At 37.6% G+C, this 24101-nt stretch overlaps 1 protein-coding gene across 2 annotated transcripts; it reads left to right on the top strand.

The window, feature by feature from the left end:
* The first annotated feature begins 7190 nt into the window (after positions 1 to 7190).
* Positions 7191 to 18003, top strand: si:dkey-29p10.4 (E3 ubiquitin/ISG15 ligase TRIM25). Of its 2 annotated transcripts, XM_038268967.1 has the most exons (8): positions 7191 to 7284; positions 8778 to 9052; positions 10889 to 11805; positions 15364 to 15459; positions 15759 to 16007; positions 16100 to 16122; positions 16883 to 17034; positions 17133 to 18003. In XM_038268967.1, exons 2-8 carry the CDS (start codon positions 8797 to 8799, stop codon positions 17675 to 17677), a joined length of 2238 nt encoding a protein of 745 aa, XP_038124895.1. In that variant the 5' UTR covers positions 7191 to 7284; positions 8778 to 8796; the 3' UTR covers positions 17678 to 18003. The 2 variants fall into 2 exon arrangements, with proteins under 2 accessions (XP_038124895.1, XP_038124896.1); XM_038268968.1 differs by lacking the exon at positions 7191 to 7284 and having other exon boundaries at positions 8746 to 9052; positions 16886 to 17034.
* The last annotated feature ends 6098 nt before the right edge of the window (positions 18004 to 24101 follow it).

The raw sequence follows: 24101 nt of genomic DNA, 5'->3' as shown, positions 1-24101 counted from the left end.
TTGAAGCATAATCGGCTCTGATGAATGACGAATTATGACTTTTTTTTCCACTTTGAAGGGTTTGCATTTGAAATTACCCTGCAACTAAGACAGAAAGTTAATAATAATAATAATACATTTTATTTAACAGCGCCTTTCTTGACACTCAAGGTCACTTTACAAATAATACCAAGATTAATAAAAAGAGATGAAAATACAAAATACAGATACAGGAACATTAAAAACAAAAACAAAAAAAATCTGTGCCTATTTAACAGAATATAGTCTAAATATTTCTGTTATACACTGCAAAAAACTAAATCTTGATAAGTCATTTTTTCTTAAAATAAGTGCATTTGTTCTTGAATTGAAGGGATAAAAGAGACATTTTGCCAATGGAACAAGACAATTTAGATTTAAAATAAGAAAACATATTGCATTCTCTTATTTCAAGTGCATGCTATCTAATTATCTTATTTTAAGAGTAAAACTACTAATTCCATTGGCAAACTATCTCATTTACCTACTCAAATCAAGGGTAAATACACTTATTTTAAGAAATTTTTACTTATTTCTAGATCGTTTTTGCAGTGTATGTGGATTTATCCTGTTTTTTCTTTTAAAGATATAGAATTGTGCAGATGTAAAACCCACACTTATCTTTTAAATATTCTCTCTGTATCATGAGAGAAAGCAAAATAATTTTTATTTACATGAGCACTGGGACTGACACTGAGCATTTAGAATATTCATTTCACTCTACAAGTCATCTAGTTACTCTATTTAACCCATATCATGTATTTTATCTTGCTCTGAAACAATTAATCGATTATTGAAATGTCGATTAATCGTTAACTGGAGTATAAAGATGTAAAGTAAAACATGTCTTTAGCTCACAGAGCGACCCACTTAGAGCAGGAATTATACCAAAATTGTAAAAAAATAAATAAAATATATATATATATATATATATATATATATATATATATATATATATATATATATATATATATATATATATATATATATATATATATATATATATAAACAAAAATGTTTTAATCTCTCAATATTCTCCATCCCCTCTACTGCTGCAACAAAGCAGAAAAGTAACTTGTGTTGGTTTGTTTCTAGGACAATAAGGGGTTATTATCATTAACCCTATCACCTTTAATATTCATCAGTGATACAGGAAGTAAATAAGAGCTTAAAGGAATAGTACACCCAAAACATGATTAGCCTTCATTTTCTACTCACCCCCATGCTGAACAACACTCTGGAGTACTTTTTTGATATCTCAAATGCATCTGGAGATCTGGGAGGCTTCTTGCTGTCTGCTGACATTCAAATAATGGAGGTCTATGGTGCCCGAGGCAGAAAGGTCCATAAAAGTCCACGAAAAACGTTTCAATATTCCTCCATACTGCTCGTCCAATGTATTCCAAGTGTCCTGAGTGGGTAGCGTCCATAATTTACTCGAAACGAAGTCATTTAGAATGTTTTTAGAGCATAAACAGTAGTGTGTAGGATTTCCTAAAAGCGCGTTCACTAGTCTACGGAAACCGCGGCAGACCAAACCAGATGAAAGTGCGCATTCAGCGTCTGCTCTGCCGATAATGCAAGCGTAGAAGAAGAAATGTGCTGTTTACCTGTGCAAAGAAAGAAACAACGAAAGAAAAATGTCTGAGGACTTCAGTGTTGAGGAAGAGCATGAGTTCTTTGCCGAGCTGGGGTGAGTAGAAAATGAAGGCTAATCATGTTTTGGGTGTACTATTCCTTTAACTATTTTTTTCTTTTTTAAAGAAAGAATTAATAAATCACCAGCTTTACTCTGAACTTCAGGGCAACACAGTTAATTTTTAGGGCAAAGAGCAACAGAATTATGGAAGATTTAAGTATCACATGTAACATTAATCTTACTTTCTATTTTGCATATTTTGTTTTTAAATCATTAAGTGCAGCATGTTGTGCAGAGAATAAACGGATTCCTACTTCCAAACTTAAAGGTAAGTAGTTGCTGTATTACCGCAACAATCACAACACAGTACTTTAAATTGTTTTGAAATTAACATGAAAAACAACTCAAATTAACCTTTAAGCTTATTTTTATTTCAACACAATGAGCAAGTGCCTGAAATGATATCAATGACCAACTGAACTGCTCTAATCTGACAGAAAGGGTTTTAAGTACATTTTAAGTATAAATAAACAGTAAATATATTTTGTTATGGGTGCCATGCATACATTTAAATATTCAACACATGCTTTAGAAAAGAAATATATTTATTAACAATAGTAAAAGATAAACTGTTCTGTTTTCATAATGCTGATGCATATCAGAGTAGCACTTCCCAACTTCTTTGATACAAAATTTGGTGATGTTTTCTGACAGTGCTACCATGGGCGGATTTACCATTAGGCAAAACTAGGGAGTTGCATAGGGCCCCAAGTTACCTGGGGCAACAATAAAACTCCTTTTACATGTATGGTTAAAGCTACAGTGTGTAATAATTACAGGGATATACAGTCAGAAATGTAATATATTATACATAACTATGTCATTTATCATCATCTACGAGCTCAGCCTCTTAACCTTAATATTTGCGTTGCCTTAGAATTCGTTATTTATAATTACATAGGAGCGGGTCTCGCAGCCATGGAGGCAGACATCTTTGCGCTACGGCAGCGCAGAGCCAACAAACTAGCGATTGCGAGATCGCCCATTACGCTCGAAAGTAACTACGGCAAGTTGTTTAAGTCTACATGAAATCTATACCCTACACAGACTAATGAAATACTATCGGTAAAATTATCTATGTAAACAAACCTCATCACTTGAGAAGGTAGGTGATGCGGACGTCGTGGAAGACATTTTGTCCCGTAACGCTCGCCGTACTGTTGGGGGGGAGAAGCGGTGGGGGGGGGATGTTCATGTTGCTGCGGTCTGCAGTCTGGACGTTAGATGTCGCTGAAAATTACACACTGTAGCTTTAATACAGCTATTACTTATTGGTGCACATTAATTATGTTTTTGATTAAAATCCTTTTGTTGAAATGCCATCAGAGCGCTTATAATATTAAATGTGTCATGGCTTGTCTACAGTGAAAAGAAGGACTGGGTTATTTACTTTCACCGTCGCCTTTTTGGAAAAACAGGAAGGAGCAATCAGCTAAGTTAGAATGGGCCTAGTGATTGGAAAATCGGATTCCTTTTGAGACAGTGTTAAAAGTCAGCTGAGCACATTGCCAATATAAAAAAAAAGGGACAAAAGAAAAGCGATACGAAGAGAGGGAATAAAGGTAGAACAAATAATGGATGTTTATTCTTTAAAAATTTCCATAATGGGTCTGTTTTATGTGTTGTCTTCTAAGTTCAGAGGGCCCACTGCCTGTTTTTGCCTAGGGCCCCAAATTTCCTAAATCCACCCCTGAGTGTGAAAGGGGTAGGCCAAGGGCGTAGGTTTGATTTCAACTGTGGTAGGGACACTATTGGTCTGATGTCTTTGGTCCTTTGCAAAAATATGCATGCTTGTTTTTTTAAGCTTGACGTGAAAATCAGGGTGTATTTTGTTTAAAGAGAAAAGTAGCATTTCTTGCAACATTTGTAAAAATGTTCTAAGCGCTACACACACTAGATGCTGTTTATGTTTGAAGCATAATCGGCTCTGATGAATGACGAATTATGACTTTTTTTTCCACTTTGAAGGGTTTGCATTTGAAATTACCCTGCAACTAAGACAGAAAGTTAATAATAATAATAATACATTTTATTTAACAGCGCCTTTCTTGACACTCAAGGTCACTTTACAAATAATACCAAGATTAATAAAAAGAGATGAAAATACAAAATACAGATACAGGAACATTAAAAACAAAAACAAAAAAAATCTGTGCCTATTTAACAGAATATAGTCTAAATATTTCTGTTATACACTGCAAAAAACTAAATCTTGATAAGTCATTTTTTCTTAAAATAAGTGCATTTGTTCTTGAATTGAAGGGATAAAAGAGACATTTTGCCAATGGAACAAGACAATTTAGATTTAAAATAAGAAAACATATTGCATTCTCTTATTTCAAGTGCATGCTATCTAATTATCTTATTTTAAGAGTAAAACTACTAATTCCATTGGCAAACTATCTCATTTACCTACTCAAATCAAGGGTAAATACACTTATTTTAAGAAATTTTTACTTATTTCTAGATCGTTTTTGCAGTGTATGTGGATTTATCCTGTTTTTTCTTTTAAAGATATAGAATTGTGCAGATGTAAAACCCACACTTATCTTTTAAATATTCTCTCTGTATCATGAGAGAAAGCAAAATAATTTTTATTTACATGAGCACTGGGACTGACACTGAGCATTTAGAATATTCATTTCACTCTACAAGTCATCTAGTTACTCTATTTAACCCATATCATGTATTTTATCTTGCTCTGAAACAATTAATCGATTATTGAAATGTCGATTAATCGTTAACTGGAGTATAAAGATGTAAAGTAAAACATGTCTTTAGCTCACAGAGCGACCCACTTAGAGCAGGAATTATACCAAAATTGTAAAAAAAAAAAAAAAAAAAAAAATATATATATATATATATATATATATATATATATATATATATATATATATATATATATATATATATATATATATATATATATATATATATATATATATATATATATATATATATATATATATATATAAACAAAAATGTTTTAATCTCTCAATATTCTCCATCCCCTCTACTGCTGCAACAAAGCTGTATTGTAAATTATAAACATGTTATTCACATCTAATTGTTGGTAGGGACAAGTAGGTCAGTCCAAATGTTGGTAGGGACATGTCCCTATGGTCCCTATGCAAACCTATGACCATGGGGTAGGCACTAGCAACTTGTTTATAAGCAGACCATTTTGCTCAGCTTAACAACCACCGTCTGCTCAAAAATATAAAGTATGTAAGAGAAAATAAAATTATGATTTCTCACATTGTCGAGAATTAAACTGGCTCAAAATGATCAGTTGGACTTCTGTGTAATCAGTGATGATTACACAGGCAATTATCTAATAGTGTGCTGCAAATATTTGTCTCTGATAAATTCAAACATGTTAGACTTTTCTAGTTGAATAACTTTATTATTGTAAGTTACTGAAATGCACATTAACCTAAAAATCTGCAACAGTAAAATCCATCTCTTTGAAGTCGGCCTGTGATTAATCTATATTCAGATAAAGTAAATGATTTTACTAATCTCTATATTTATCTTTTCTCTCCTAAACATCTGGACCAAATGTAATATATTAAATTAAATATAAGGCAGTAGCAACTATATCAAAGAAAAACAATTTTTGTGTCACTTTTTTCTTTGCTTTTATGAGTTTTTTTCTTCCCCTAGATAATAAGCAAACAGGATTACTTCACACATTCCAAATATGCACAAATAAGTATCTTCTAATAAAAGCATAGCATTGTCTGATATATTCATGTTTTTATCTATGGATGGTGGAACACACCATGTTCAAACAAGAAAAATGTATTAATTAATGTTGTTTCTATGCCAAATATATAAAACATTTTTTTCACCACCAAAAATGCATTTTTGAAGCCCAACACAATGACGCTGCATGTCTTAAGCAGACCTAAGCTGTTCTTCCTACTTTTGGCCACAAGATGCCGCCACTTTTCCTGAAAAAAATACTTACACCACCTGAATGCTTGATGGAGGTTTTTCTTCCTGAGAAAACCACAAATAAAAACAAAAGATCACAGATTTATCTTGTCATTTTAAATTACTCTCATTAGCGTTAAATATCGAATTAAAGACTATCTGAACAATGACTGTGACTTGATTTCTTCTTCTAACATTGTACTTGGGTAAAAAAAAAAAAAAGGGATTTTCTTCTAAGTAAATGCCAATTATTCTTCAAAATTCTGGTTTAGATTTTTCTTTCCTTCATTTTCTAATCTTTCTTTAAGTGTCCTTAATTTGCTAATCTATCTTTAAACTATATAAAAGACAGGTTTGATATCATTATGGAGAGTTGGCCTAGTGGTTAGCGGTTTGATCCCCACAGCAGTCACTCTGGGGCCCTGAGCAAGACCCTTAACCCCACACTGCTCCCCAAGGTGATGGTTTGAATGTAAAGAGTGAGTTTCTCCACTGTGATATTAATAAAGTTCAATTATTAATATGGATTTCTGTCATTTTGTAAATGCATAAATCCCAGAGAATTCAAATCCCTGGTTAGGGCAAAGGGCTTTGAATCCTGAGGTTGTGAGTTCGATCCCCCACTCCCACAGACTGCCACACTGGGTCCCTGAGCAAAGACCCTTTATCCCACACTGCTCCCTGGGCGCCGCACAATGGCAGCCCACTGCTCCCCAAGAGGATGGATTAAATGCAGAGAAGTAATTTCCCTCTGGGATTATTAGAGTATATAAATAAAATTAAAAAATTAAAAATCAAATGACTGCAGGATTTCTGCTACACTATTTAGAATTTAAATGTAGGCCTAATCCATAAACAACAAAAACAAAACACTGAATAAAAATAATGACAATAATAATAATATACTAAATCAATCAACGCTGAAAATAAAATAATATGTTATACTTGGATCAATCAAGGAGGAAAAAAGTTTATTTAAAATATCAAGCGGAAAATTTCAAACGTTCTTTTTTGTATTTATTTTATTTTTTTTTATTTAACAATTGCACAGTTTACATGAATACAAGAATATTCTTCTCCATTGTGAAAATAATACACTGTACAGTATCCAACATCATCACATTTTGCCAGGGAAAGTACAAATTTATAAACATATATTAAATTGTTTACACACATTTACAGTTTTTGTTGCCTTTTGATTAAGAGAATTCTTAATCGTGTTGACATATTGCTTGACCTCATTGTTAAAAGCAATAAAAGACATTTTGGAATGTGCAAACTTACATTTATGAATGTAAAACTGTGCAAAGAGAATAATCAGATTAATAATGAAAGTTTCATTTGGTTTATTTTCAGAAATGTTGAGGTCATAAAGTCCAAAAAAGGACATCCTTCCAAAATAACTTAAAATCTTTCTAAATTTTTTCTGAAACAAACTTACAAATGTGAGACCAGAGATTTTGGACGAAAGTGCGATGCCAAAACAAATGGGTATGTCAAATGTTCTTGTCCCGCCCCTCTCTAAGGGTGCTCTGTCCCTTTAAGGATCCTAAGCACGGAGAGCGGGATTCAAACTGAAGCCCCGCCCCCTTTTCTCTTTCATCAAACAGAAACAGGAAACAGAAGAAATCAAGCAGGGGAAAGATTGCATGTGGATGGTCGTTTGGTGCATGGCGCGTGTTTTGAAGCTGCTTATGGAGAAATGTCTTGGGCCGTGAGTAGTGAGGAAACAGGAAGCGATTCTTGTGGGATGGAAGAGGGAAATAGTGACAATGAAGGTTGGAAGATAGCAACATCAAAAAATGAGAAAAAGCGGAAAAAACAGAGATCAGTTCAAGGGGAATCTAGTTCAGAACAATCCAGTGATGATCATTCCATACATTCCACAGCACAACAAAATGAATTCAAAGTCATATTCAAAGTCGTTAATCAGGCAGACTCTTTTACAAATTGGAATCCGGTTCACTTAACAAAAACCATCAATAAACTTGTCGGAGAAGTCAGAGGTGCCAGAATTCTGTACAGTGGAGACCTGCTAATTATCTGCAGAGACAGCGCCCAGCAAGGCAAAGCAATACGGATCAACAAAATTGACGGGATAAGAGTTCAGTGCAGCTTAATGGAGAACAAAAAGTTCAGCAGGGGAGTCATTGGAGGAGTTCCTCTAAAAATTTCTGAAAAAGAGATTCTGGAAAACATAAGAGGTGCAAAAGTAAAAGAAGTAAAACGGTTAAAAACAACAAGAAACGGAGAAAGATCTGACAGTTTATCTGTGCTAATTAAATTCGAAGAAGAGCAATTACCAAGCAAAGTATTCATCGGTTACATAAGCTATAATGTCAAAATCTACAATCCTCCACCATTGAGATGTTTCAAATGCCAAAAATTCGGTCACATTGCAGCAGTTTGTAAAGGGAAACAGAGGTGTGGAAGGTGTGCAGGAGAACATGAGTACGGAAAATGTGGAAAAGAAGCTAAAATAAAATGCTGTAATTGTGGTGGAGAACATACTGCTGCCTATCGCGGCTGTGAAGCAAGCAAAAGGTCTGAGGAAATTAAAAAAATGAAATTTGAGCTCGGAATAACCTACGCTGAAGCTGCAAAAAGGATCCCATCTCAGTCAGAAAAACCCAAACCTACAGTTCAACACACAGCAAATTCCAAACCTCTAGAGAAATCTCTAAAAATTGATGAAGACTCACTTATTGTTAAAAAGACAAATTTTGTTCTTTTCATGGTAGAAGTTATTAATTGTACTGCACAGACAACAAAAAAAACGGAAAAAATCAAAATAATAGTGAAGGCTGCAGAAAAATATCTGGACATTAAAGATTTGAACTGGGAGATGGTTGGAAGTATGATGGGAGGACCGATGGGACCATCAGAAACTGGCTGAGTTAAGATGACCTAGAGTAAATTAAAATTATATGGGCAAATGTGATTTAGTATTATGTTGGTTTAAGTTACACAGGTTTTTTTTTTTTTTTTTTTTTTTTTTTTTTTTTTGGGGGGGTGAATCGTTTCCTGTTTTCTTGCTTTACTCCATATCAGTTGGTGGCGGTAATGCACAATTCACAAGTCTGCCAACCGCCATAAAATCCCATAAGAAGAAGAAGAAGAAATCAAGCAGCCAGAACAAAATGGGGGCATCCCTGGATACTCCAGCGAAGTGTCTTCTCTGTGACGTTACGACCCCAAATCCCGTCACTCTGAAATGTAACCACCGGTTCTGCAGACGATGTATCGGAGACTTGTGGAGCGTTAGCCCGAACGGACCGTTCCACTGTCCCGAGACGAGATGTAAGGTTGTATATCAAACCCTTCCGTTTGATAAGAGCTTCATACGGACGCAGCCGCCAACATCGAGTCGACAGTCGTCTCCACGGAGTGCTGCAGGTAAACTGGATGGAGACGTTACAATTTACGATAAACTCAGGGTTTCCCTGGTAACCAAAGGAGGCTAACCTAGCTAAGAGGTCGTAGATTAACGTGCAAAGGTTGCTGGGACATTTCTACTACCAGCTTGTAACAAACATGACATTCCTCAACAGCTTAACATAATATGTTAAATACAGTATTGTTCATTTTACGGTCTGACTTGACGTCATAAGCCATAAAAAACAATGTAATAAACCATTCAGTGTTAAAGGTGCTTCATATTTAATGAATGTTTTTCCCAGTTAGCCGGTTAGCAAAGAAGCAATAAAGCACAGGAGTTAATAATTGATCCAACTGTTGGTTTAACTCACAGCAGTGTGGTTCTTAAAGTACTTAATCCACACTTTAGTTGATTCAATCACGTGTTGAACCCTTGTAGTTTGTTGACAAAATAAAAAGACACATAAATAAGATTAAAACAAAGAAAATGTGATGAAAAGGAGTAAAAAATGACTGAAAGCAGCAGATTCATCCACATTACCTTCAAAATGTTTTGGGACGCTTTGGTTAAATCAGACAATCATATGAATTCATTTTTTGGTGGGTGTTCAAATAAAATAAAATAATTCCTTGGTTTTTTGGTTTAAAAAAAAACACCTAAGTAATAAATGATTAACTAGTAATCTATTAAGTTCATCTTTCTATCCTGAACAGGATGAATGATTATAAATGTCCTTAATTTCAAAGATCTACAGGTATTTTAATGTGATATAAATATACCATATTTAGATAAATTAATCTTTATTTTAAGGCCTTTATGCATCTTTAGCAGGTTTGCCCATTAATGTGGAGGATGTTGTACATATTTTGAATTTAAATGTAAATCCACTTTAGACATATACAAGATAAATGTACTTAAACAACCCATCAAATCTTTATTAAAACCTTATTAAATGCTGAATTTTCTTAGATAAATCAAACAACTGGAATATGGCTAATTGAGGCTGAATCAATTAAACAGATTAATCGTGAGAGCAGCCCACAATGAGCAGCAATTATACCAAAATTGTAAAGAAAAAAAAATGTAAACATTTTGCATTTAAGAATAAAACAACTTTTTTTCTGTCAGTCTGTTCTATCCAAAAACAGACCTTCAAGTGGAAAAGTTTTAGTTTCACCTGGTTTAATCTCATACAAAAGTAGCCTTTTGAATCTTTTTGCTATCCAATTATTAATTGAAAAAAATAATCGAGAGATTAATCGATTTACAAAATAATCGTTGGTTGCAGCGCTAATGAATATGCCTCAAACTGCTCCTCTTTTCTTTGAATATTAATCACTGAAACATCCTTATCTGCTTAGTCATCAATAAATCCTTTTTTGTAACACTGCACAAAAAGCAATCTCTCTTGCATTAGAAGCTACATCCATCTAGATAACCATGGAATTCACAACTAGAGTGGGAAAAAAATCAATACCAATATGTATTGCAATAGAAAATTGCTCAATATCATCACCTGAAATCCAACTCTGTGGGTCAAACGGTTTTGAAGCTGAGTACTGATTTAGATCCTGCAGCATGAACCTAATCAGGCCAATTATTTAAAAGAAGAAAGACTATTCAGTATAAAAAAGAACAGCAATCTGAATTAAATCATGATTTAACATTTGGGTTAGCTACGGTTTCATACAGAAAAGCTTTTTACTTAAAAAAATCTAATCAATCTTTTTAAACGCTGCTTTTTTATTGACTTATGTTGATCTTTGTCTGATATAAAATGTGTTTAAACCAGAAGGTGGAACATCGTCTTAGCTCAGTCATTTTCTGATCTGCTTGCATTATTTGTGCCTCAGGGACACCATCCAGTCATAAGGAGCAAAGCATACCTGCCTCAGACTTGAGGAGACCCTCACTGACCAGCCGCATCCTTGGGAAGAGAAAGGCCAGCACCCCTGTTTCAGAGGAACATCTCCCAAAGCGAGCAGCTGCAGAGTCTCCCAGGAACACTGAGACTCCCACCACCTCCTCTTCAGATGAATCTGGGGATTCAGCTTTTGCAGGAACGTCCACAAGAGCAGCGGAGCCAGAACTCTTGCAGTTTGCAGCTGGTGACGGAAAATCCCCGACAGAGAACTCTGACAGCACAGCAACTAACAGCGATGTGCCTAAAGACGTCCCAAGCAAGCAGAACCAGCAAATATTGGAATCAGCGGATGATTCTGACAGCTCCAGTGAAGTAGATCTCTGCGATGCTCCTGTTGCTGCGTCTCCTAAGAGTGTTCAGTGTACAACAGGAACGATCATCTCCCCAAAGAAACCTGCTTCACCTGCGCGCTCTGATAGCCGTCCAGCGGGGTCGAATATAGGGAAGGAAGCTCCTCTGACGTCCGCTAAAAGCTCAGCAGCTGCTTCCAGTTCCTCGAGCCGTTTCCCTCTTTTCTTCGGATCAGTGAAGAACAGCTCCAACCAAGTCCCCTGTCACTACTGCCCCAAATCTGGATATCAACCAGCTGTAAAAACCTGCCTGGTGTGTGGAGCTTCCATGTGTCAGGAACACCTTCGTCCTCACCTGGAATCACCGGTCTTCCAGAATCACACCCTGGTTTCTCCCATGGAGGACATTTCCCTCTGGAGGTGCCAGGAGCACCAGGAGATCAACCGCATCTACTGCAGACAGTGTGCGACCTGCGTGTGCACTGTGTGCACGGTGATTGGCTCCCACCGCGACCATGAGTGTATCAGCATCAGGGAGGCGGAGAGGGAGCTCCGGGTGAGTGCGGTGCAGCAGGTTTACTTGCAGTTCCTAAATGTGAGCTGGTACTGTTAAATAGCTTTTAAATAACTCTGATGCTACGTTCACATCGGAACGCAGCAGGAGCAGCAAAATCGCGTCTGCTGCTTCATTTTTGCTGCTTGTACCAGTTAGTTCTGACGCGCGGCTGAAGCAGCTTTGCTGCTCTGGCTGCGCGGTGAAAAAGTGGGTCTGACGCGCGTTGGGCGGAGCTTCACTATCCTTTCTCTGCCTTGCAGCTATATTTGCTGTGATCAGTGGGAATAAAGTAGTTTTAATATGTGTTTAAGTGAGAAAATCCACCTAAAAACTTAATCAATGCAGTCAGTTCATCCAGATTAGCATCCTGCCTTCCAATATTATTTCTGTCGGAGCCGCTCAGACCCCCACATACCAGCGGTGCGCTGTCAGTAGGAATCCCGTTCAACAGCAGCCTCAGGCCGGGTCAATAAACTGTTTCAGAGGAGTGATCACAGCGCTCTGATCATCAGCGATGTGTCTGTCTCTCTGCCAGCTCCCAGATCAGCTCCTCTGATTGGTTGACGCGGCGCGTCGAGCAGCAAAAGTTTAATTTTTCCATCTCGAGCAGCAGCACGTTTGCAGCGCTTCAGATGCTTAAATGCTCCCAACGCGCTCAAAACGCGCTGCGGGACCTTTTGCTGCGCCTTAACGCGCGTCAACCATTGACTTTGCATGTAAACTCGCTGCTTCTGCTGCGTCCGGTGTGAACGTAGCATTAAAGTACTGAGTTTGTATTTATCTTTTATTTTCTATATTGATTATGATGCAAAGGAAACGGGGAAACAAACATGCTAAATTCACTGGTAAGTTTTAATGCCTATGACAGATGATTTTATGCTTATTTTTGTATTTACTCTTCAGATTTTCCCTCTGCAGGAACAGAGAAGGTTGTTTAAAGGTTATTTCTGGACTGGCACCTTTCATACTTTACACATATGAACAGACCTGTTTCTAAATGATCTTATTGGACTTCCTACCAGAATATTAGTGAATGAGAACCAAACCACAGCTTGGAGAACATCTCTAGGACAGAAAAGCAATTTCTTTTCCTGCTATAAATGTTAAAAAGTTCTTGATTTGCTGTGAAGTAGATTAGTTACGCCTTTACATTTTTTTTTCTTCTTTTTGTTATGTGTTTCTTGCCACACTTGCATGTTTCGGATGATAAAAGCAGTTTTTATATCAGTTAAAGACGGGCTGAGTGAATTAAAAATGATGCTTTAAAGGAATCATAAAAATAACCATCTGAACCAACTTGACTAGGATACAAAAAATTTAATTTCCTGTTTTACTCAGACAGACTTAACAACGTGTCTTTGTTCTTTGCTTGTAGCCTCACCCTGGTTTATAATTGGTAGACCTGTAGGATCAAGAAACGCCATCATGTTCAGGCAGGTTGGATTCAAACAGCTCATCAGGACCAATTTATTGTTTATTCCGGATAGGAAGGCTCATCTTTTCACATCCCTGTGCTGATTTTAGCTGGTTATTTAGTCAGGTAACCTGCTGCTTAACAGACCTCAGATTGTAGTTTATCAGCTATGCTCGTTAATGGTGACCAATAGCCCTGCATTAGCTACCAAACCCTGACTATACACTTTTTTTAAAGTGAGTAGTTTGTGTTTTTCCTGTAAAGTTTGACAAAACTGCAGCAGCCGTATTTCAGCCAGCTGACTAGGAGGGTGCAGCAAATTTTTTAGCCCTTTTTGCACTCGCCAAAAAACCTGTCTCAGGGTTCCCGCGGGTCCTTAAAAAGTCTTAAAAGGCATTGAATTCTTCAAAATAAAACTAAGGCCTTAATTGGTATTAAAATGTCTTAAATCAGTCTTTCGTATGTCTTAATTTTTAAAACATCATAAATAGGATTATTTTTATTAGGATTTTTTTTTTTTATCTAAATAAAATGTTAAAATTGACACTTTTTTTTTTTAATAAAAAGCATTAACTTTTTGTCTGGAAAATATGAGCAAGTGTAAATGTAACCAAAATTGTCTCCAGCCAAGAGTTTTCTCCATGGCTAAAACCAGGGAACATACATGAGGCTCAGTGAGAAGAAAGAGAAGAAAAATAGATTTTAAAGTCATTCATAAACCAATGAAAGGAAGGTTTAGAATTTCTCCATTTAGCGCAGTGGATATGATATTTACCCAACAGCAGGAGGACATTAGTAGTGTAAGAAACAGGCTGGGGAAGATGGTCAATATAAAAAATGACATAATTTAGTGCAAAAGGGGTGTTGCACAATGCTTGCACACTGTTGCACTTTTATCCACAGCTTTCTTTCCGCCGTCATCGTAGGTCACTCTAAATGCAAAGTGGTCCCATACAGCAGACCTATAAAGTGCTGCTGGAGCGTCTTCCAACTCCTGTTCTTTCCCACTTGCCATACCCACACAATTCTCCACAACAGCTGATTTGTTTCTGCTACACGCTGCTTCGCTTCTTCTTCTTCTTGTTTACTACTGGTGGTTAGTAGGGATGCACGATATAATCGCCCCCCTATCGGTATCAGCCTTAAAACTGAATATCGGACATCGGCCACCCCACCGATATTTAACCCGATATTTGATCAGCTTCTGAGTTTCTAAAGTCTAAAAAAAAAAAAATACTACTTCTTCTTCTTCCTCAAAAACTTCTTTTTTACAGACTTAAAAACTTCTAAAGACGAGGGAAAAAATATTGATACATTAAAATATCACAATATCTTCATATGCTGATATATTGCCATTTAAAAACACCATATCAATCTCGTTTACTAATGAAATATTGCTATATGTCATCGTTATGCTACGAAATCCCCCGAAAATCCACGAAATGTTGCCATATTTTTATATGTTGATATATTAACGCGGTATCGATCTATTTTACTAACAAAATCTCACAAGAATTTGCAAAATATCACGAGTTTGTAACAGAACGATGAAATTTCATGAGATTTTGAAAGTAAAATAGATCGATACCGCGTTTTTAAAAATCAATTTGATATCAGCATATGAAAATATATTTGAGTATATTGTTTTTCAAAGTGTCAGAAATGGATAACAAAACTGCTATTTTCAATGACTACTTATTTTTGTCCAGCTTTAACATCGGTATCGATATCGGTTATCGGCTACATGAGTTTTAAAATATCGGCATATCGGATATCGGCCAAAATCCCAATATCGTGCATCCCTAGTGGTTGGCTTTGGTCGCAGTACCGCCACCTTCTGCTCTGGAGTGTAAACGCTTCGCCTATGAGAAAAAGGATCAGCGCATGAACCGAACGCAACACACATGAACCGAACCGAGACAGTCGAACCGAACGGTTCGGACGGTATTCATAAACCGTTCCATCCCTAATGACTTAAGATCTTGGCTGTTTTGAAATCCTAACATTTTAAAACTTTTGGTGCATAAGTGATCTAGTCGGATGTTTTGCAATCCAGTAAACTGTGAATCTTCATAAACTCTCAAAATCAAAGCATGGGTATTAATGTTAAGAGTTGTGATGAATACTTTTTTTTTTTTTTTCAGGCAAACCTGAAGGAAGAGATCAAACAGCTGCAGAAGGCTGAACAGCAAGTGAAGAACAGAGTGACTGAGCTCACGGAGAAGAAAGAGACTTTCAGAGTAAGAAGAAACATTTTCTTATTTATTATTTGCATTGAGGTCATGAGTACTAAGCTATAATCTGCTTGTTTCATCAAGATAAAAATTCAGATTTCTATAATTGAGCCTAAATCTTCATTAAACCCTGTAAACCACCGTAGTTTAAAAACACTTTGACCAACTGTTATTGACAAAAACATCCTTTATAAAATGGTTTTTTGGCCTGGAGGAATTTTCCACTGCACAGAAAAATCTTTAACTCCGGATTCAAAGTCACACTAACTAGAAGAAGGTCTTTTAACTGGTGTTTCCTTCTCCAGGTGGTTTTATCTGAAGCACTAGACGGAGTAAAGCGGCAGTACGGAGCCATAAGAGAGGCTTTAGATCAAGAGGAGCAATCGGCTCTTCAGTGCGTGATGAAGGAGGAGAGCAGGGTCCTGGGGGGTCTAGAGCAGAAACTCAGTCTGCTCCAGAGCTCTCTGCAGTCCATCCAAAATGGCCTCCACACACTGGAGGGTCTGGCTGATGCCAGGGCGGACACGCGTGTCCAGGACCAGGCCTTCATTTTGGTCAGTAGCAGCTTTCTTTCATGGAATGCTAATTATACTGCCTCTTTAATTCAAATAATATAAAAAAAATTAAATTTTCTTTTGATTTGCAGGAATACAGCAAGGTTTCTCAGCTGTAAGTAAATGTAAATTTGGTTTTTGTTGTTTTATGCATTAGAAAGAGATAATTCTCCAACTTAAAGGTTGGAACGACTGCCAGTCGTTCCAGTATTGGGAATAAACAGGTTTCGTTGTTGCGACCGGGACATTTGGGAGATGCGCCATTTACTTTTTGTCTGGAAAATATGAGCAAGTGTAAATGTAACCAAAATTGTCTCTAGCCAAGAGTTTTCTCCATGGCTAAAACCAGGGAACATACATGAGGCTCAGTGGATTTATGCAAGAAGTCATTCAAGCTCAGAACGATGGGAATTAAGGCAGTGGAGTCGCACATGCGAAGCACGAAACACAAAGCACCAAATCAAACATACTAAGAAAACCATACAAAGAAAAATAGCTGCAAAAAAGACTTAGCACTGGTTATGTTGGGGCTTTAAAGCTGATTTGTTTTGTTCCCTGCTAAAACAAAGTTTGTGAATTCAGTTAAATAATTGTTAAAATATATCTGTCATTTGTGTGTTTTTAGCTTTCTTCCTGTATGGGAAGCTTTTCAAAATTTGAAACATTAGTGCAGTGGTTTATGTTAAGTTGTTGCAAGCAGGTTTTTCTTGTGAATCTGGTCTTACATTTTTATTTCAAGTGGCATTAAAAAGTCTTAAAAAATCTTGAATTTAACTCGCCTTATGCTGTAGGAACCCTGTTTTTTCCCCCCCTGATTTTACACGCTGGTTGTTGTATTCCTTGTATTCCTCTATCTTGACTCTGCTCTTCATCAGCAGCACCAGTGACTTGGGGAATGATGACTTTAAGCCTCCAGAAGAAGTGGACTACGCCCGACTGAGCTGCCTGCAGAGGTGGACGGAGAAGAGGCTCGACACTGTCGTCATCAGCATGCCAGGAAAAGACAGAGATCTCTACAGGCTGCTGTGTAAGAAAGACAACTGTTGCTTAAGCACTTCTTAACAGGGAATCATTGCTATTTAATATAGGATGAAAAAAAATATATATATCTTCTCCTGTGTACAGATGGGACCGTTCCTGCTATGGACAGAGATACAGCTCATCCCAAGCTGCAGCTGTCTGCCAGCAACAGGAAGGTCATCTACAGCGAATCCCCGCAGGGCTACACGGAGCACGACGCTCGCTTCAGCTCCTTCCCACAAGTCCTGGCCTCTTCCGCGCTGGAGGGCGGCCGCTGGTACTGGGAGGTGTCCGTGTCTGTGGACGACGGGCGCTGGAAGGTGGGTCTGTGCGAAGGTCAAATCGAAAGGAAGGGCCAAAAGGACAGCTCTCGCCTGGGCTTCAACAGCTACTCCTGGTGCTTGGCCTGCGACAAGAGGAAGCTGGAGGCCGTGCACAACAAGGAGGCGGTTCCCGTGAGGGCGGAGGGGCTGCAAAGGGTCGGGGTGTTCCTTGACTTTGAAGAGGGCAGTTTGTCTTTTTTTAATGTGACACCAGGGGGCAGTCTTGCTTTATTGCATTCTTTCCAGCACAGTTTTTCCGAGCCTCTCTATCCTGCCCTTTCTGTGTCTAAAACCCACCTGACCATCTGTGACCTGTTCAACTCATAATCCAAACATCTCAGTTCCGTTCACTTTTACAACATTTGGTAAAGATTGTGACTTTTTATGTGTTTTTTTTCTGATTTTACATTTATAGAAATATGAGACTTCTAAATCTCATTAAGATGATAGTTTTATACTCTGATTTAAGAAAAAAATGATGTGATTTGAAATGATTTTCTAACACTGGAATTATACCAAGGTTTTACACAATTACTTACAAGCTTTATAAGTAATTCTTAAACATTTTACCTGCTCAAACTTTTTCTTCTTGTTTTTATTTTCCATCTGCCGCACGCTCTGCTCCTGTGAAAATAAAACCCCCTTTTCAAACACGAGGCCGCGCCTTCATTACTGCCATATATTTGAGTTCAAATAGAAACAAAAGGTGTGGGTGGTTTGTTTCCCTTGAACTGACGCTAACTTTGAAACCTCCGCAGCTTTTTACCGTCAACAAACACCGCCTTTGGCTTTAACTCCTCGGAGCGTCTCGGATCCAAACGGATGTGAAATCGTCCTTTTCCTTGAAGTATGTGGCTCATTTATTCTGACTCGAGGGGTCTGCGTGAATGACGTCATCGAGCCATGTGAGAGTGTTTACCAGGACTCCTGGATGCTAACTCGGATGCAGAGAGCCACTTGTTTGTGTGGCAGCTGTTCGTGGATTTGGGATTATTACAGTAATATAGCTGAAAATAACTCCATGAAAATACTTTTTTCTGTATTTGAACAATAGCTCTCAGGGTAATAGAGCCTGGTAAATTGTAATCATCCCCTAAATGACTCCCTCCTCTTCTGACAGTCCTGCATTTGGCATCATTTCAAACATTTACTCATGCCTACATGCACACAGGTGCAGCATTCAACCATGACAATAATTTCACACGTGGAGCCTTTCGATTCCTGAGGTAATCATAAACCTTTTGCTTTGTTCCCCCACCTCCTCCGTCAGCTGGTGTGTGGAGGGGAGGAGGCGGACATGTCTGAGGGGAGGAAAGGGTGTACTTTAACACAGAGTTAATTAAATTCTCTTCCTTCTCATCCAGCGGATCTCAGAATCTGTCAGGCTCTCATAAGCCGGATTTTTTTAGACTTGGTGCCCATAGTGAGCTGGAAGAGGAAGAAAAATGATCAGAAGCTTAGATTTTTTTTTTTTTGGGGGGTGGGGGCAGGATGAAGTACTCATGATGAAGAACTAAAGGACTTCCCTTTATTTCCACCGTCAGGCTAAACGGATTGTTTTTAATTAATATAAAGGAAGTGAAGAGCAGACAAGGATTTATTAGCCTTTAAAATATATTCATTAAAATATAATTTTCAATTGTCATTTAAAGTAAAAGTCCGGTCAGCAAGGAATAATCAATGGATCATTATCTATACCTAAAACTAATATCAGGGTTTCCGCGGCTTATGAAAAATCATGAAATGTCAATAAATTATAATTTTTTTAAATTAAGGCCTTAATTGGCAATAAAAGTGTTTATTGTGGAATGTAAAATGCTTTCTTTTAAAAAAAATTTATAAAAAACTATTTCGTCAAACATATCACGATATATTTGTGTGGAACTGCTTCCGGTTGATCGCAAAGCCGTATGTTCAGAAAAAGCTAGAGAACGGTAACCTGACTCCGCCAGATGGATTTGCTCCGCATATCCATCTGGAAACCTTCCGTTGAAGTAATTTTGGGAAGGGGAGAAAATACTGGTTAGCTGATTGGCCTATGTTGGTGATAGACGGGCCAAATAAACCAATCAGATCAACGAAGCATATGACGTACTAACAGAGCGACGACGAAGAGGAGCCAATTGATAGATCAAACTCTTGCTGAAACCAGTCGGGAGAAGAGCAAAAACATCTTTTCCTCTGAGGAAAGCCTCCAGAGCAGTGTTTTGCTCTTCTTTCAGTGAAGAAATACTCTGTAATTCCGATAAAACTTGCTCGATAGCCACGCTAACGCTAGTTTCATCGGCTGAAGCCGCCATGTTCTTTAGACTGAACTGTCGTGCTTCTCGTTGTGTCACACCTCAACCCGCCTTAAAGCCAACGCTGATTGGACGTTCGTTTGGTGAACGGCTCCAAATTTTCTTTAATGGAGAGTCTCCAGACTGATCTGCGAGTGAAACCTTGAAAGCTCGCGAGATCAGGATGGTCTCACGAGGCTGGAAAACGAGGAATGCAAGAAATTGCTGCAGCCTGTCGACGGGGACCTGTTGGTGGCTTTAAAATAATTTCTAAGAGCATTAAAATTCATTAAGTTATGGTTATTCATTCCTTTTTAAACCCTAAATATGTTCACGGTGATTTAATGAATTTAGCGTTATCAGTAAAAAAAATGGAAATAATTTTTGTTACGATCACTGAGTCATCTTCCAGCAGTGACGTCACGGTGCGGTAAGCCTAGCGCCATTCCCCCCTGCTTTACAAGCAAAATTAATCAACCTTTGGAGAAGATACAATCCCACAGTATCACCCATCCTCTACTGTACTTCAGAGTGCTTATGATGTGCCTTTCCAGAGATCTATCTTTTATTTCACCCCAAACCCACCTGAAGGGATTGCTGTCTGTAAAACACAATCTTGGTCTTATTTAAAGGAAAAGTCCGCTCAGCAAGGAATGATCAATGGATCATTATCTTTACCTAAAACTAATACCTTCACGGCGGAATTTACCATTAATCGGTAAAAAAAATAAAAACAATTTTCCTCGCAACTCCTGCCATCTTCCAGCAGTGACGTCACGGTGCGGTAAGCCTAGCGCCATTCTCCCCGCTTTACAAGCTAAATCAATGGGAACTACTAGACACATCTGCAATCAACAACAATTATTGAAGATTTCCAGAGGACTTCACCATTGAAATTCACCAGAGCTATAGTGAAACTGACAATGCCCACGTGCATGGCAGCTGGATGCTGGAATACATCGGGTGAAAGTGAAAAGAGTTATTCCACCTTTCTGATTCCTGATCCTCCACGGACGGGTTGGTCGTTGGATCGCCAACTTGAAGAGGGAGGATTTGCCATCGAACTTCTGGCCAGAGAAAAAACCCGTAATATGTAGCCAACATTTGGAAGAAGAATGTTTTCAAGATGACTTGGATAATAGCGCGTTGTGACAAACAGCCAGATACAGCACTGGGACTTGATCAACAGCCGATACCGCACCGTGACGTCACAAACCAGTAGGTGGCAGTAGTGTTCTTTGACAAACATGGACGCCTCCAGTAAAGCACATTCACATGAAAATTACTCTGAATTAAAAACACTGATCATTTATTGAACAGTTTGTAATAATTTTATATTAAAGTAGTTTCAGTAGTTTGTATTCTGAATATGAGCGGACCTTTCCGTTAAATAATCCCTTTTATAGTTAGATCTGATCTTGTTCTTCAGCTGATGCTTAGTGAAGTGGTTAAATGAGTGGGTAGAAACTGGACTTCCCTGCAAAGCGCTCTTTCTTAGATTACATGCTTTTACCTCTAATCGCTGTGAGGAATGAAAGTGGAACAACGTGAAAAGACCGAGGTCAGATGTTCCACAGCGGGGGTTCATCTTCCAACTTCTGCTTCACTCTGACTCTGATGGGGAAGCTGTGCTGAAATGATCTGATCTTAAATAACTTCAAATCTACTTATAAAGCTTTGGCATCAGCCTTTTTAAATGTCTCATAATGAGCAGCTTTATTTGGACATGCTGTGATCATATCAAGTTAAAATCACTTCTTTATCTGCTCTGTAAGGTAGCCAGCCATCTTGCCCTCAGACAAGCTTCTTAAAGGTTTCCTCTTGTAACTGTAAAATGGAGCAATGTGACGAATAAAGCTTTTATTCCAACACAATTATGTTCATCGCTTTTTGTGACTCAAAAGGTTTTTTAAAGATGTGGAGTGATTCCTGATAAAAAAAAAAAACATATTTCATATGCTGATGGATATCATAAAATCAATATTCTTTAGATTCACATTAGATTAAAAACAGATTTATGTTAATCTTTGCAATTAGTAAGTTTTTTACACTGCAAAAACAATCTCAAAATGAGCAATAATGTCTTAAATTATGGGTATTTACCCTTAATTTGAGCATGTAAAAAAGATTATTTGCCAATGGAATGAGTATTTTTACTCTTAAAATAAAGTATCTAGATATTATGCACTTGAAATAAGAGAATGCAATTGTTTTTTTTTACATTTTTTAACATATTTCAAGTGTACATTGTGTTGTGCCTCACTTAAATCCCTAATCCAAGAAAAAATGCACTTATTTAAAGGAAAAATGACTCTTTTACCGCTGCTTAGACTACTGCCTACGACTACCGCGTACTGTACTCCCTCTCAGCCGTGGTTTAATTTGATTAATTTCACCTTAACTTGATTTCAACCATGGTAAACCGTTGCTGTATTGTGGGCTGTAACAGCTCAACACATGATCGCCATGAGAAAAACATAGAAAATGGGTTAACTTTCAACCACTTTCCTGCCTGGAGGCGTAACCACGGAGACCAAGTGTCAGAGATAACAAAGAGTCGTCGGCTAGCTTGGATCGCAGCTGTAAGACGACCGAACATACACTTTCCACAGTATCCCAATGTCAATGAGAGTGTGTTCCCTGCATTTTCATTCTGGTAAGGTAAAGATGCACGGTTTTATTTTATAGCCTACATTGTTTCTTTCCTTCAAAATTGGGATCTTTTAAGGGAAAATAATAAAAAAACGGCAGCGGGAAAAGGCTCAAATACGTGAGAAACCCGGAGGTTTTGGGGAGGGCGCTCACTCGTCGGTGCTCCACTCATTGTTTGGAACTTCATATGGATCCAAATTATTAATAATGCTGATTTTGTCAACATACCGGTCCCTGGCTTCTCTATTTAACGTGATCTGGAACTGGTAAATTCCAGATCCTTTTCGGGATTTTAACATCTTTTTTTCTCTCACCAGAGCTATGCTATCAGAGCGTAGCATTCAACATGGCTGCCACGTCCCACAATGCAACGCGGATCCCGAGCCCTATTAGTGATTGAAGAAAAGTGTTTTTATATCAATTAGTCAATTTTTTTTATGATTTTTTTTTGTGTTTGAAACATTTCTCCTATTTAAGGTCATTGTTTTCTAATTATTTCTTCCAAATAATGCCTGACTAGTTGTAGCATTTAACCTAAAAATAATAAAGAATGAAATAGCTGTGAGGAGGATAAGGGAGCAGTTTTTCTTTGAGGTTTTGAAACAGTAGTTTTAAGAAAACTATGATAGCAATTTGATTTTACAGCTACAGTTGGTTTTTAAAGGATATTGTACTCTAGAAAAAAGGTTTATTTCAAAATCTAATTTCTATGCAGACGTGCCTAGAGGCAACATGCAATCCATGTGGCCGTGTCATGTGTCGGCATGACAACGGGCAGTGAGCTCAGGTGAGGTATGAGTCTCACGTATCTGACCTGGTCACCTGCCAGAAATCAGAGACACAAGAACAGATGGGTCTGCTGTTTGCATCCTCTTTTGCTGCTCTTCCACATCAAGAACAATTATTCCTTTCCTATCTCTGTGTTCCAAAAGTCGATGCAATGATAAAAAACATTTTCCATTTTATCTCCATGTTCTGTTTTCATCAGGTCATGATGGTTACTAATGTGCTTCCAGTAGCCTTTTGATGAATTCCTAGTTTATTTTTACTTGATCTCATACTGAATATTTTACAATTTAAAGGAGAAGTTCACTTTTTAACACTTTAAGCCCATTTGGACACTACAGAAAATGGGCTTAAAGTGTTAAAAAGTGAACTTCTCCTTTAAATGCCAACTTAGGTGAGTGTGTTGGATGTTTGCAGACAAACATCCAACTTTTTAAAATAACTAAATCAACAGGAGGTCAGTTAGGCAACTGGAAAAGTGCCAACATGCACAGTGAAGGGGGGAAGAAATTCATGATCACTGGTGGAGAACTGCAGCAGCAGAAAGGTCAGTTTGAGGGTCACCAAGATGCCATGGTAACCATTAGAGACATTTCTCCTGGTTTTTGTTGAGCAACAGGAAAAAGCCCCTTCTTTGCAAACATGAGTTTGACTATTTCTACAGGGACTTTTAAGAAAAGTCTGCTTATATTCAAAATTCAAACTTCTGAAAGTACTTTGAATATAAAATTATTACAAACTGTTCAATAAATGATCAGTGTTTTTAATTGAGAGTAATTTTCATGTGAATGTGTTTTACTGGAGGCATCCATGTTTGTCAAAGAACACTACTGCCACCTACTGGTTAGTGACGTCACGGTGCGGTATCGGCTGTTGATCAAGTCCCAGTGCTGTATCTGGTGTTTGTCACAACGCGCTATTATCCAAGTCATCTTGAAAACATTCTTCTTCCAAATGTTGGCTACATATTACGGTTTTTTTCTCTGGCCAGAAGTTCCATGGCAAATCCTCCCTCTTCAAGTTGGCGATCCAAC

This window comes from Cyprinodon tularosa, unplaced genomic scaffold (assembly GCF_016077235.1).
Source record: "Cyprinodon tularosa strain WSP-4 unplaced genomic scaffold, ASM1607723v1 ctg712, whole genome shotgun sequence".
Taxonomy (NCBI): Eukaryota; Metazoa; Chordata; class Actinopteri; order Cyprinodontiformes; family Cyprinodontidae; genus Cyprinodon; species Cyprinodon tularosa.
Note: the sequence above shows the minus strand (reverse complement) of the source record. Positions and strands in the feature narration are given on the sequence as shown.

Bases quoted from the DNA above. Each gene is read 5' to 3' on its own strand.
- si:dkey-29p10.4 (XM_038268967.1), top strand. From the start codon at position 8,797: ATGGGGGCATCCCTGGATACTCCAGCGAAGTGTCTTCTCTGTGACGTT. The intron at 9,053-10,888 runs GTAAACTGGATG...TTTGTGCCTCAG, and splicing joins GTCTCCACGGAGTGCTGCAG to GGACACCATCCAGTCATAAG. The intron at 17,035-17,132 runs GTAAGAAAGACA...TCCTGTGTACAG, and splicing joins AGATCTCTACAGGCTGCTGT to ATGGGACCGTTCCTGCTATG.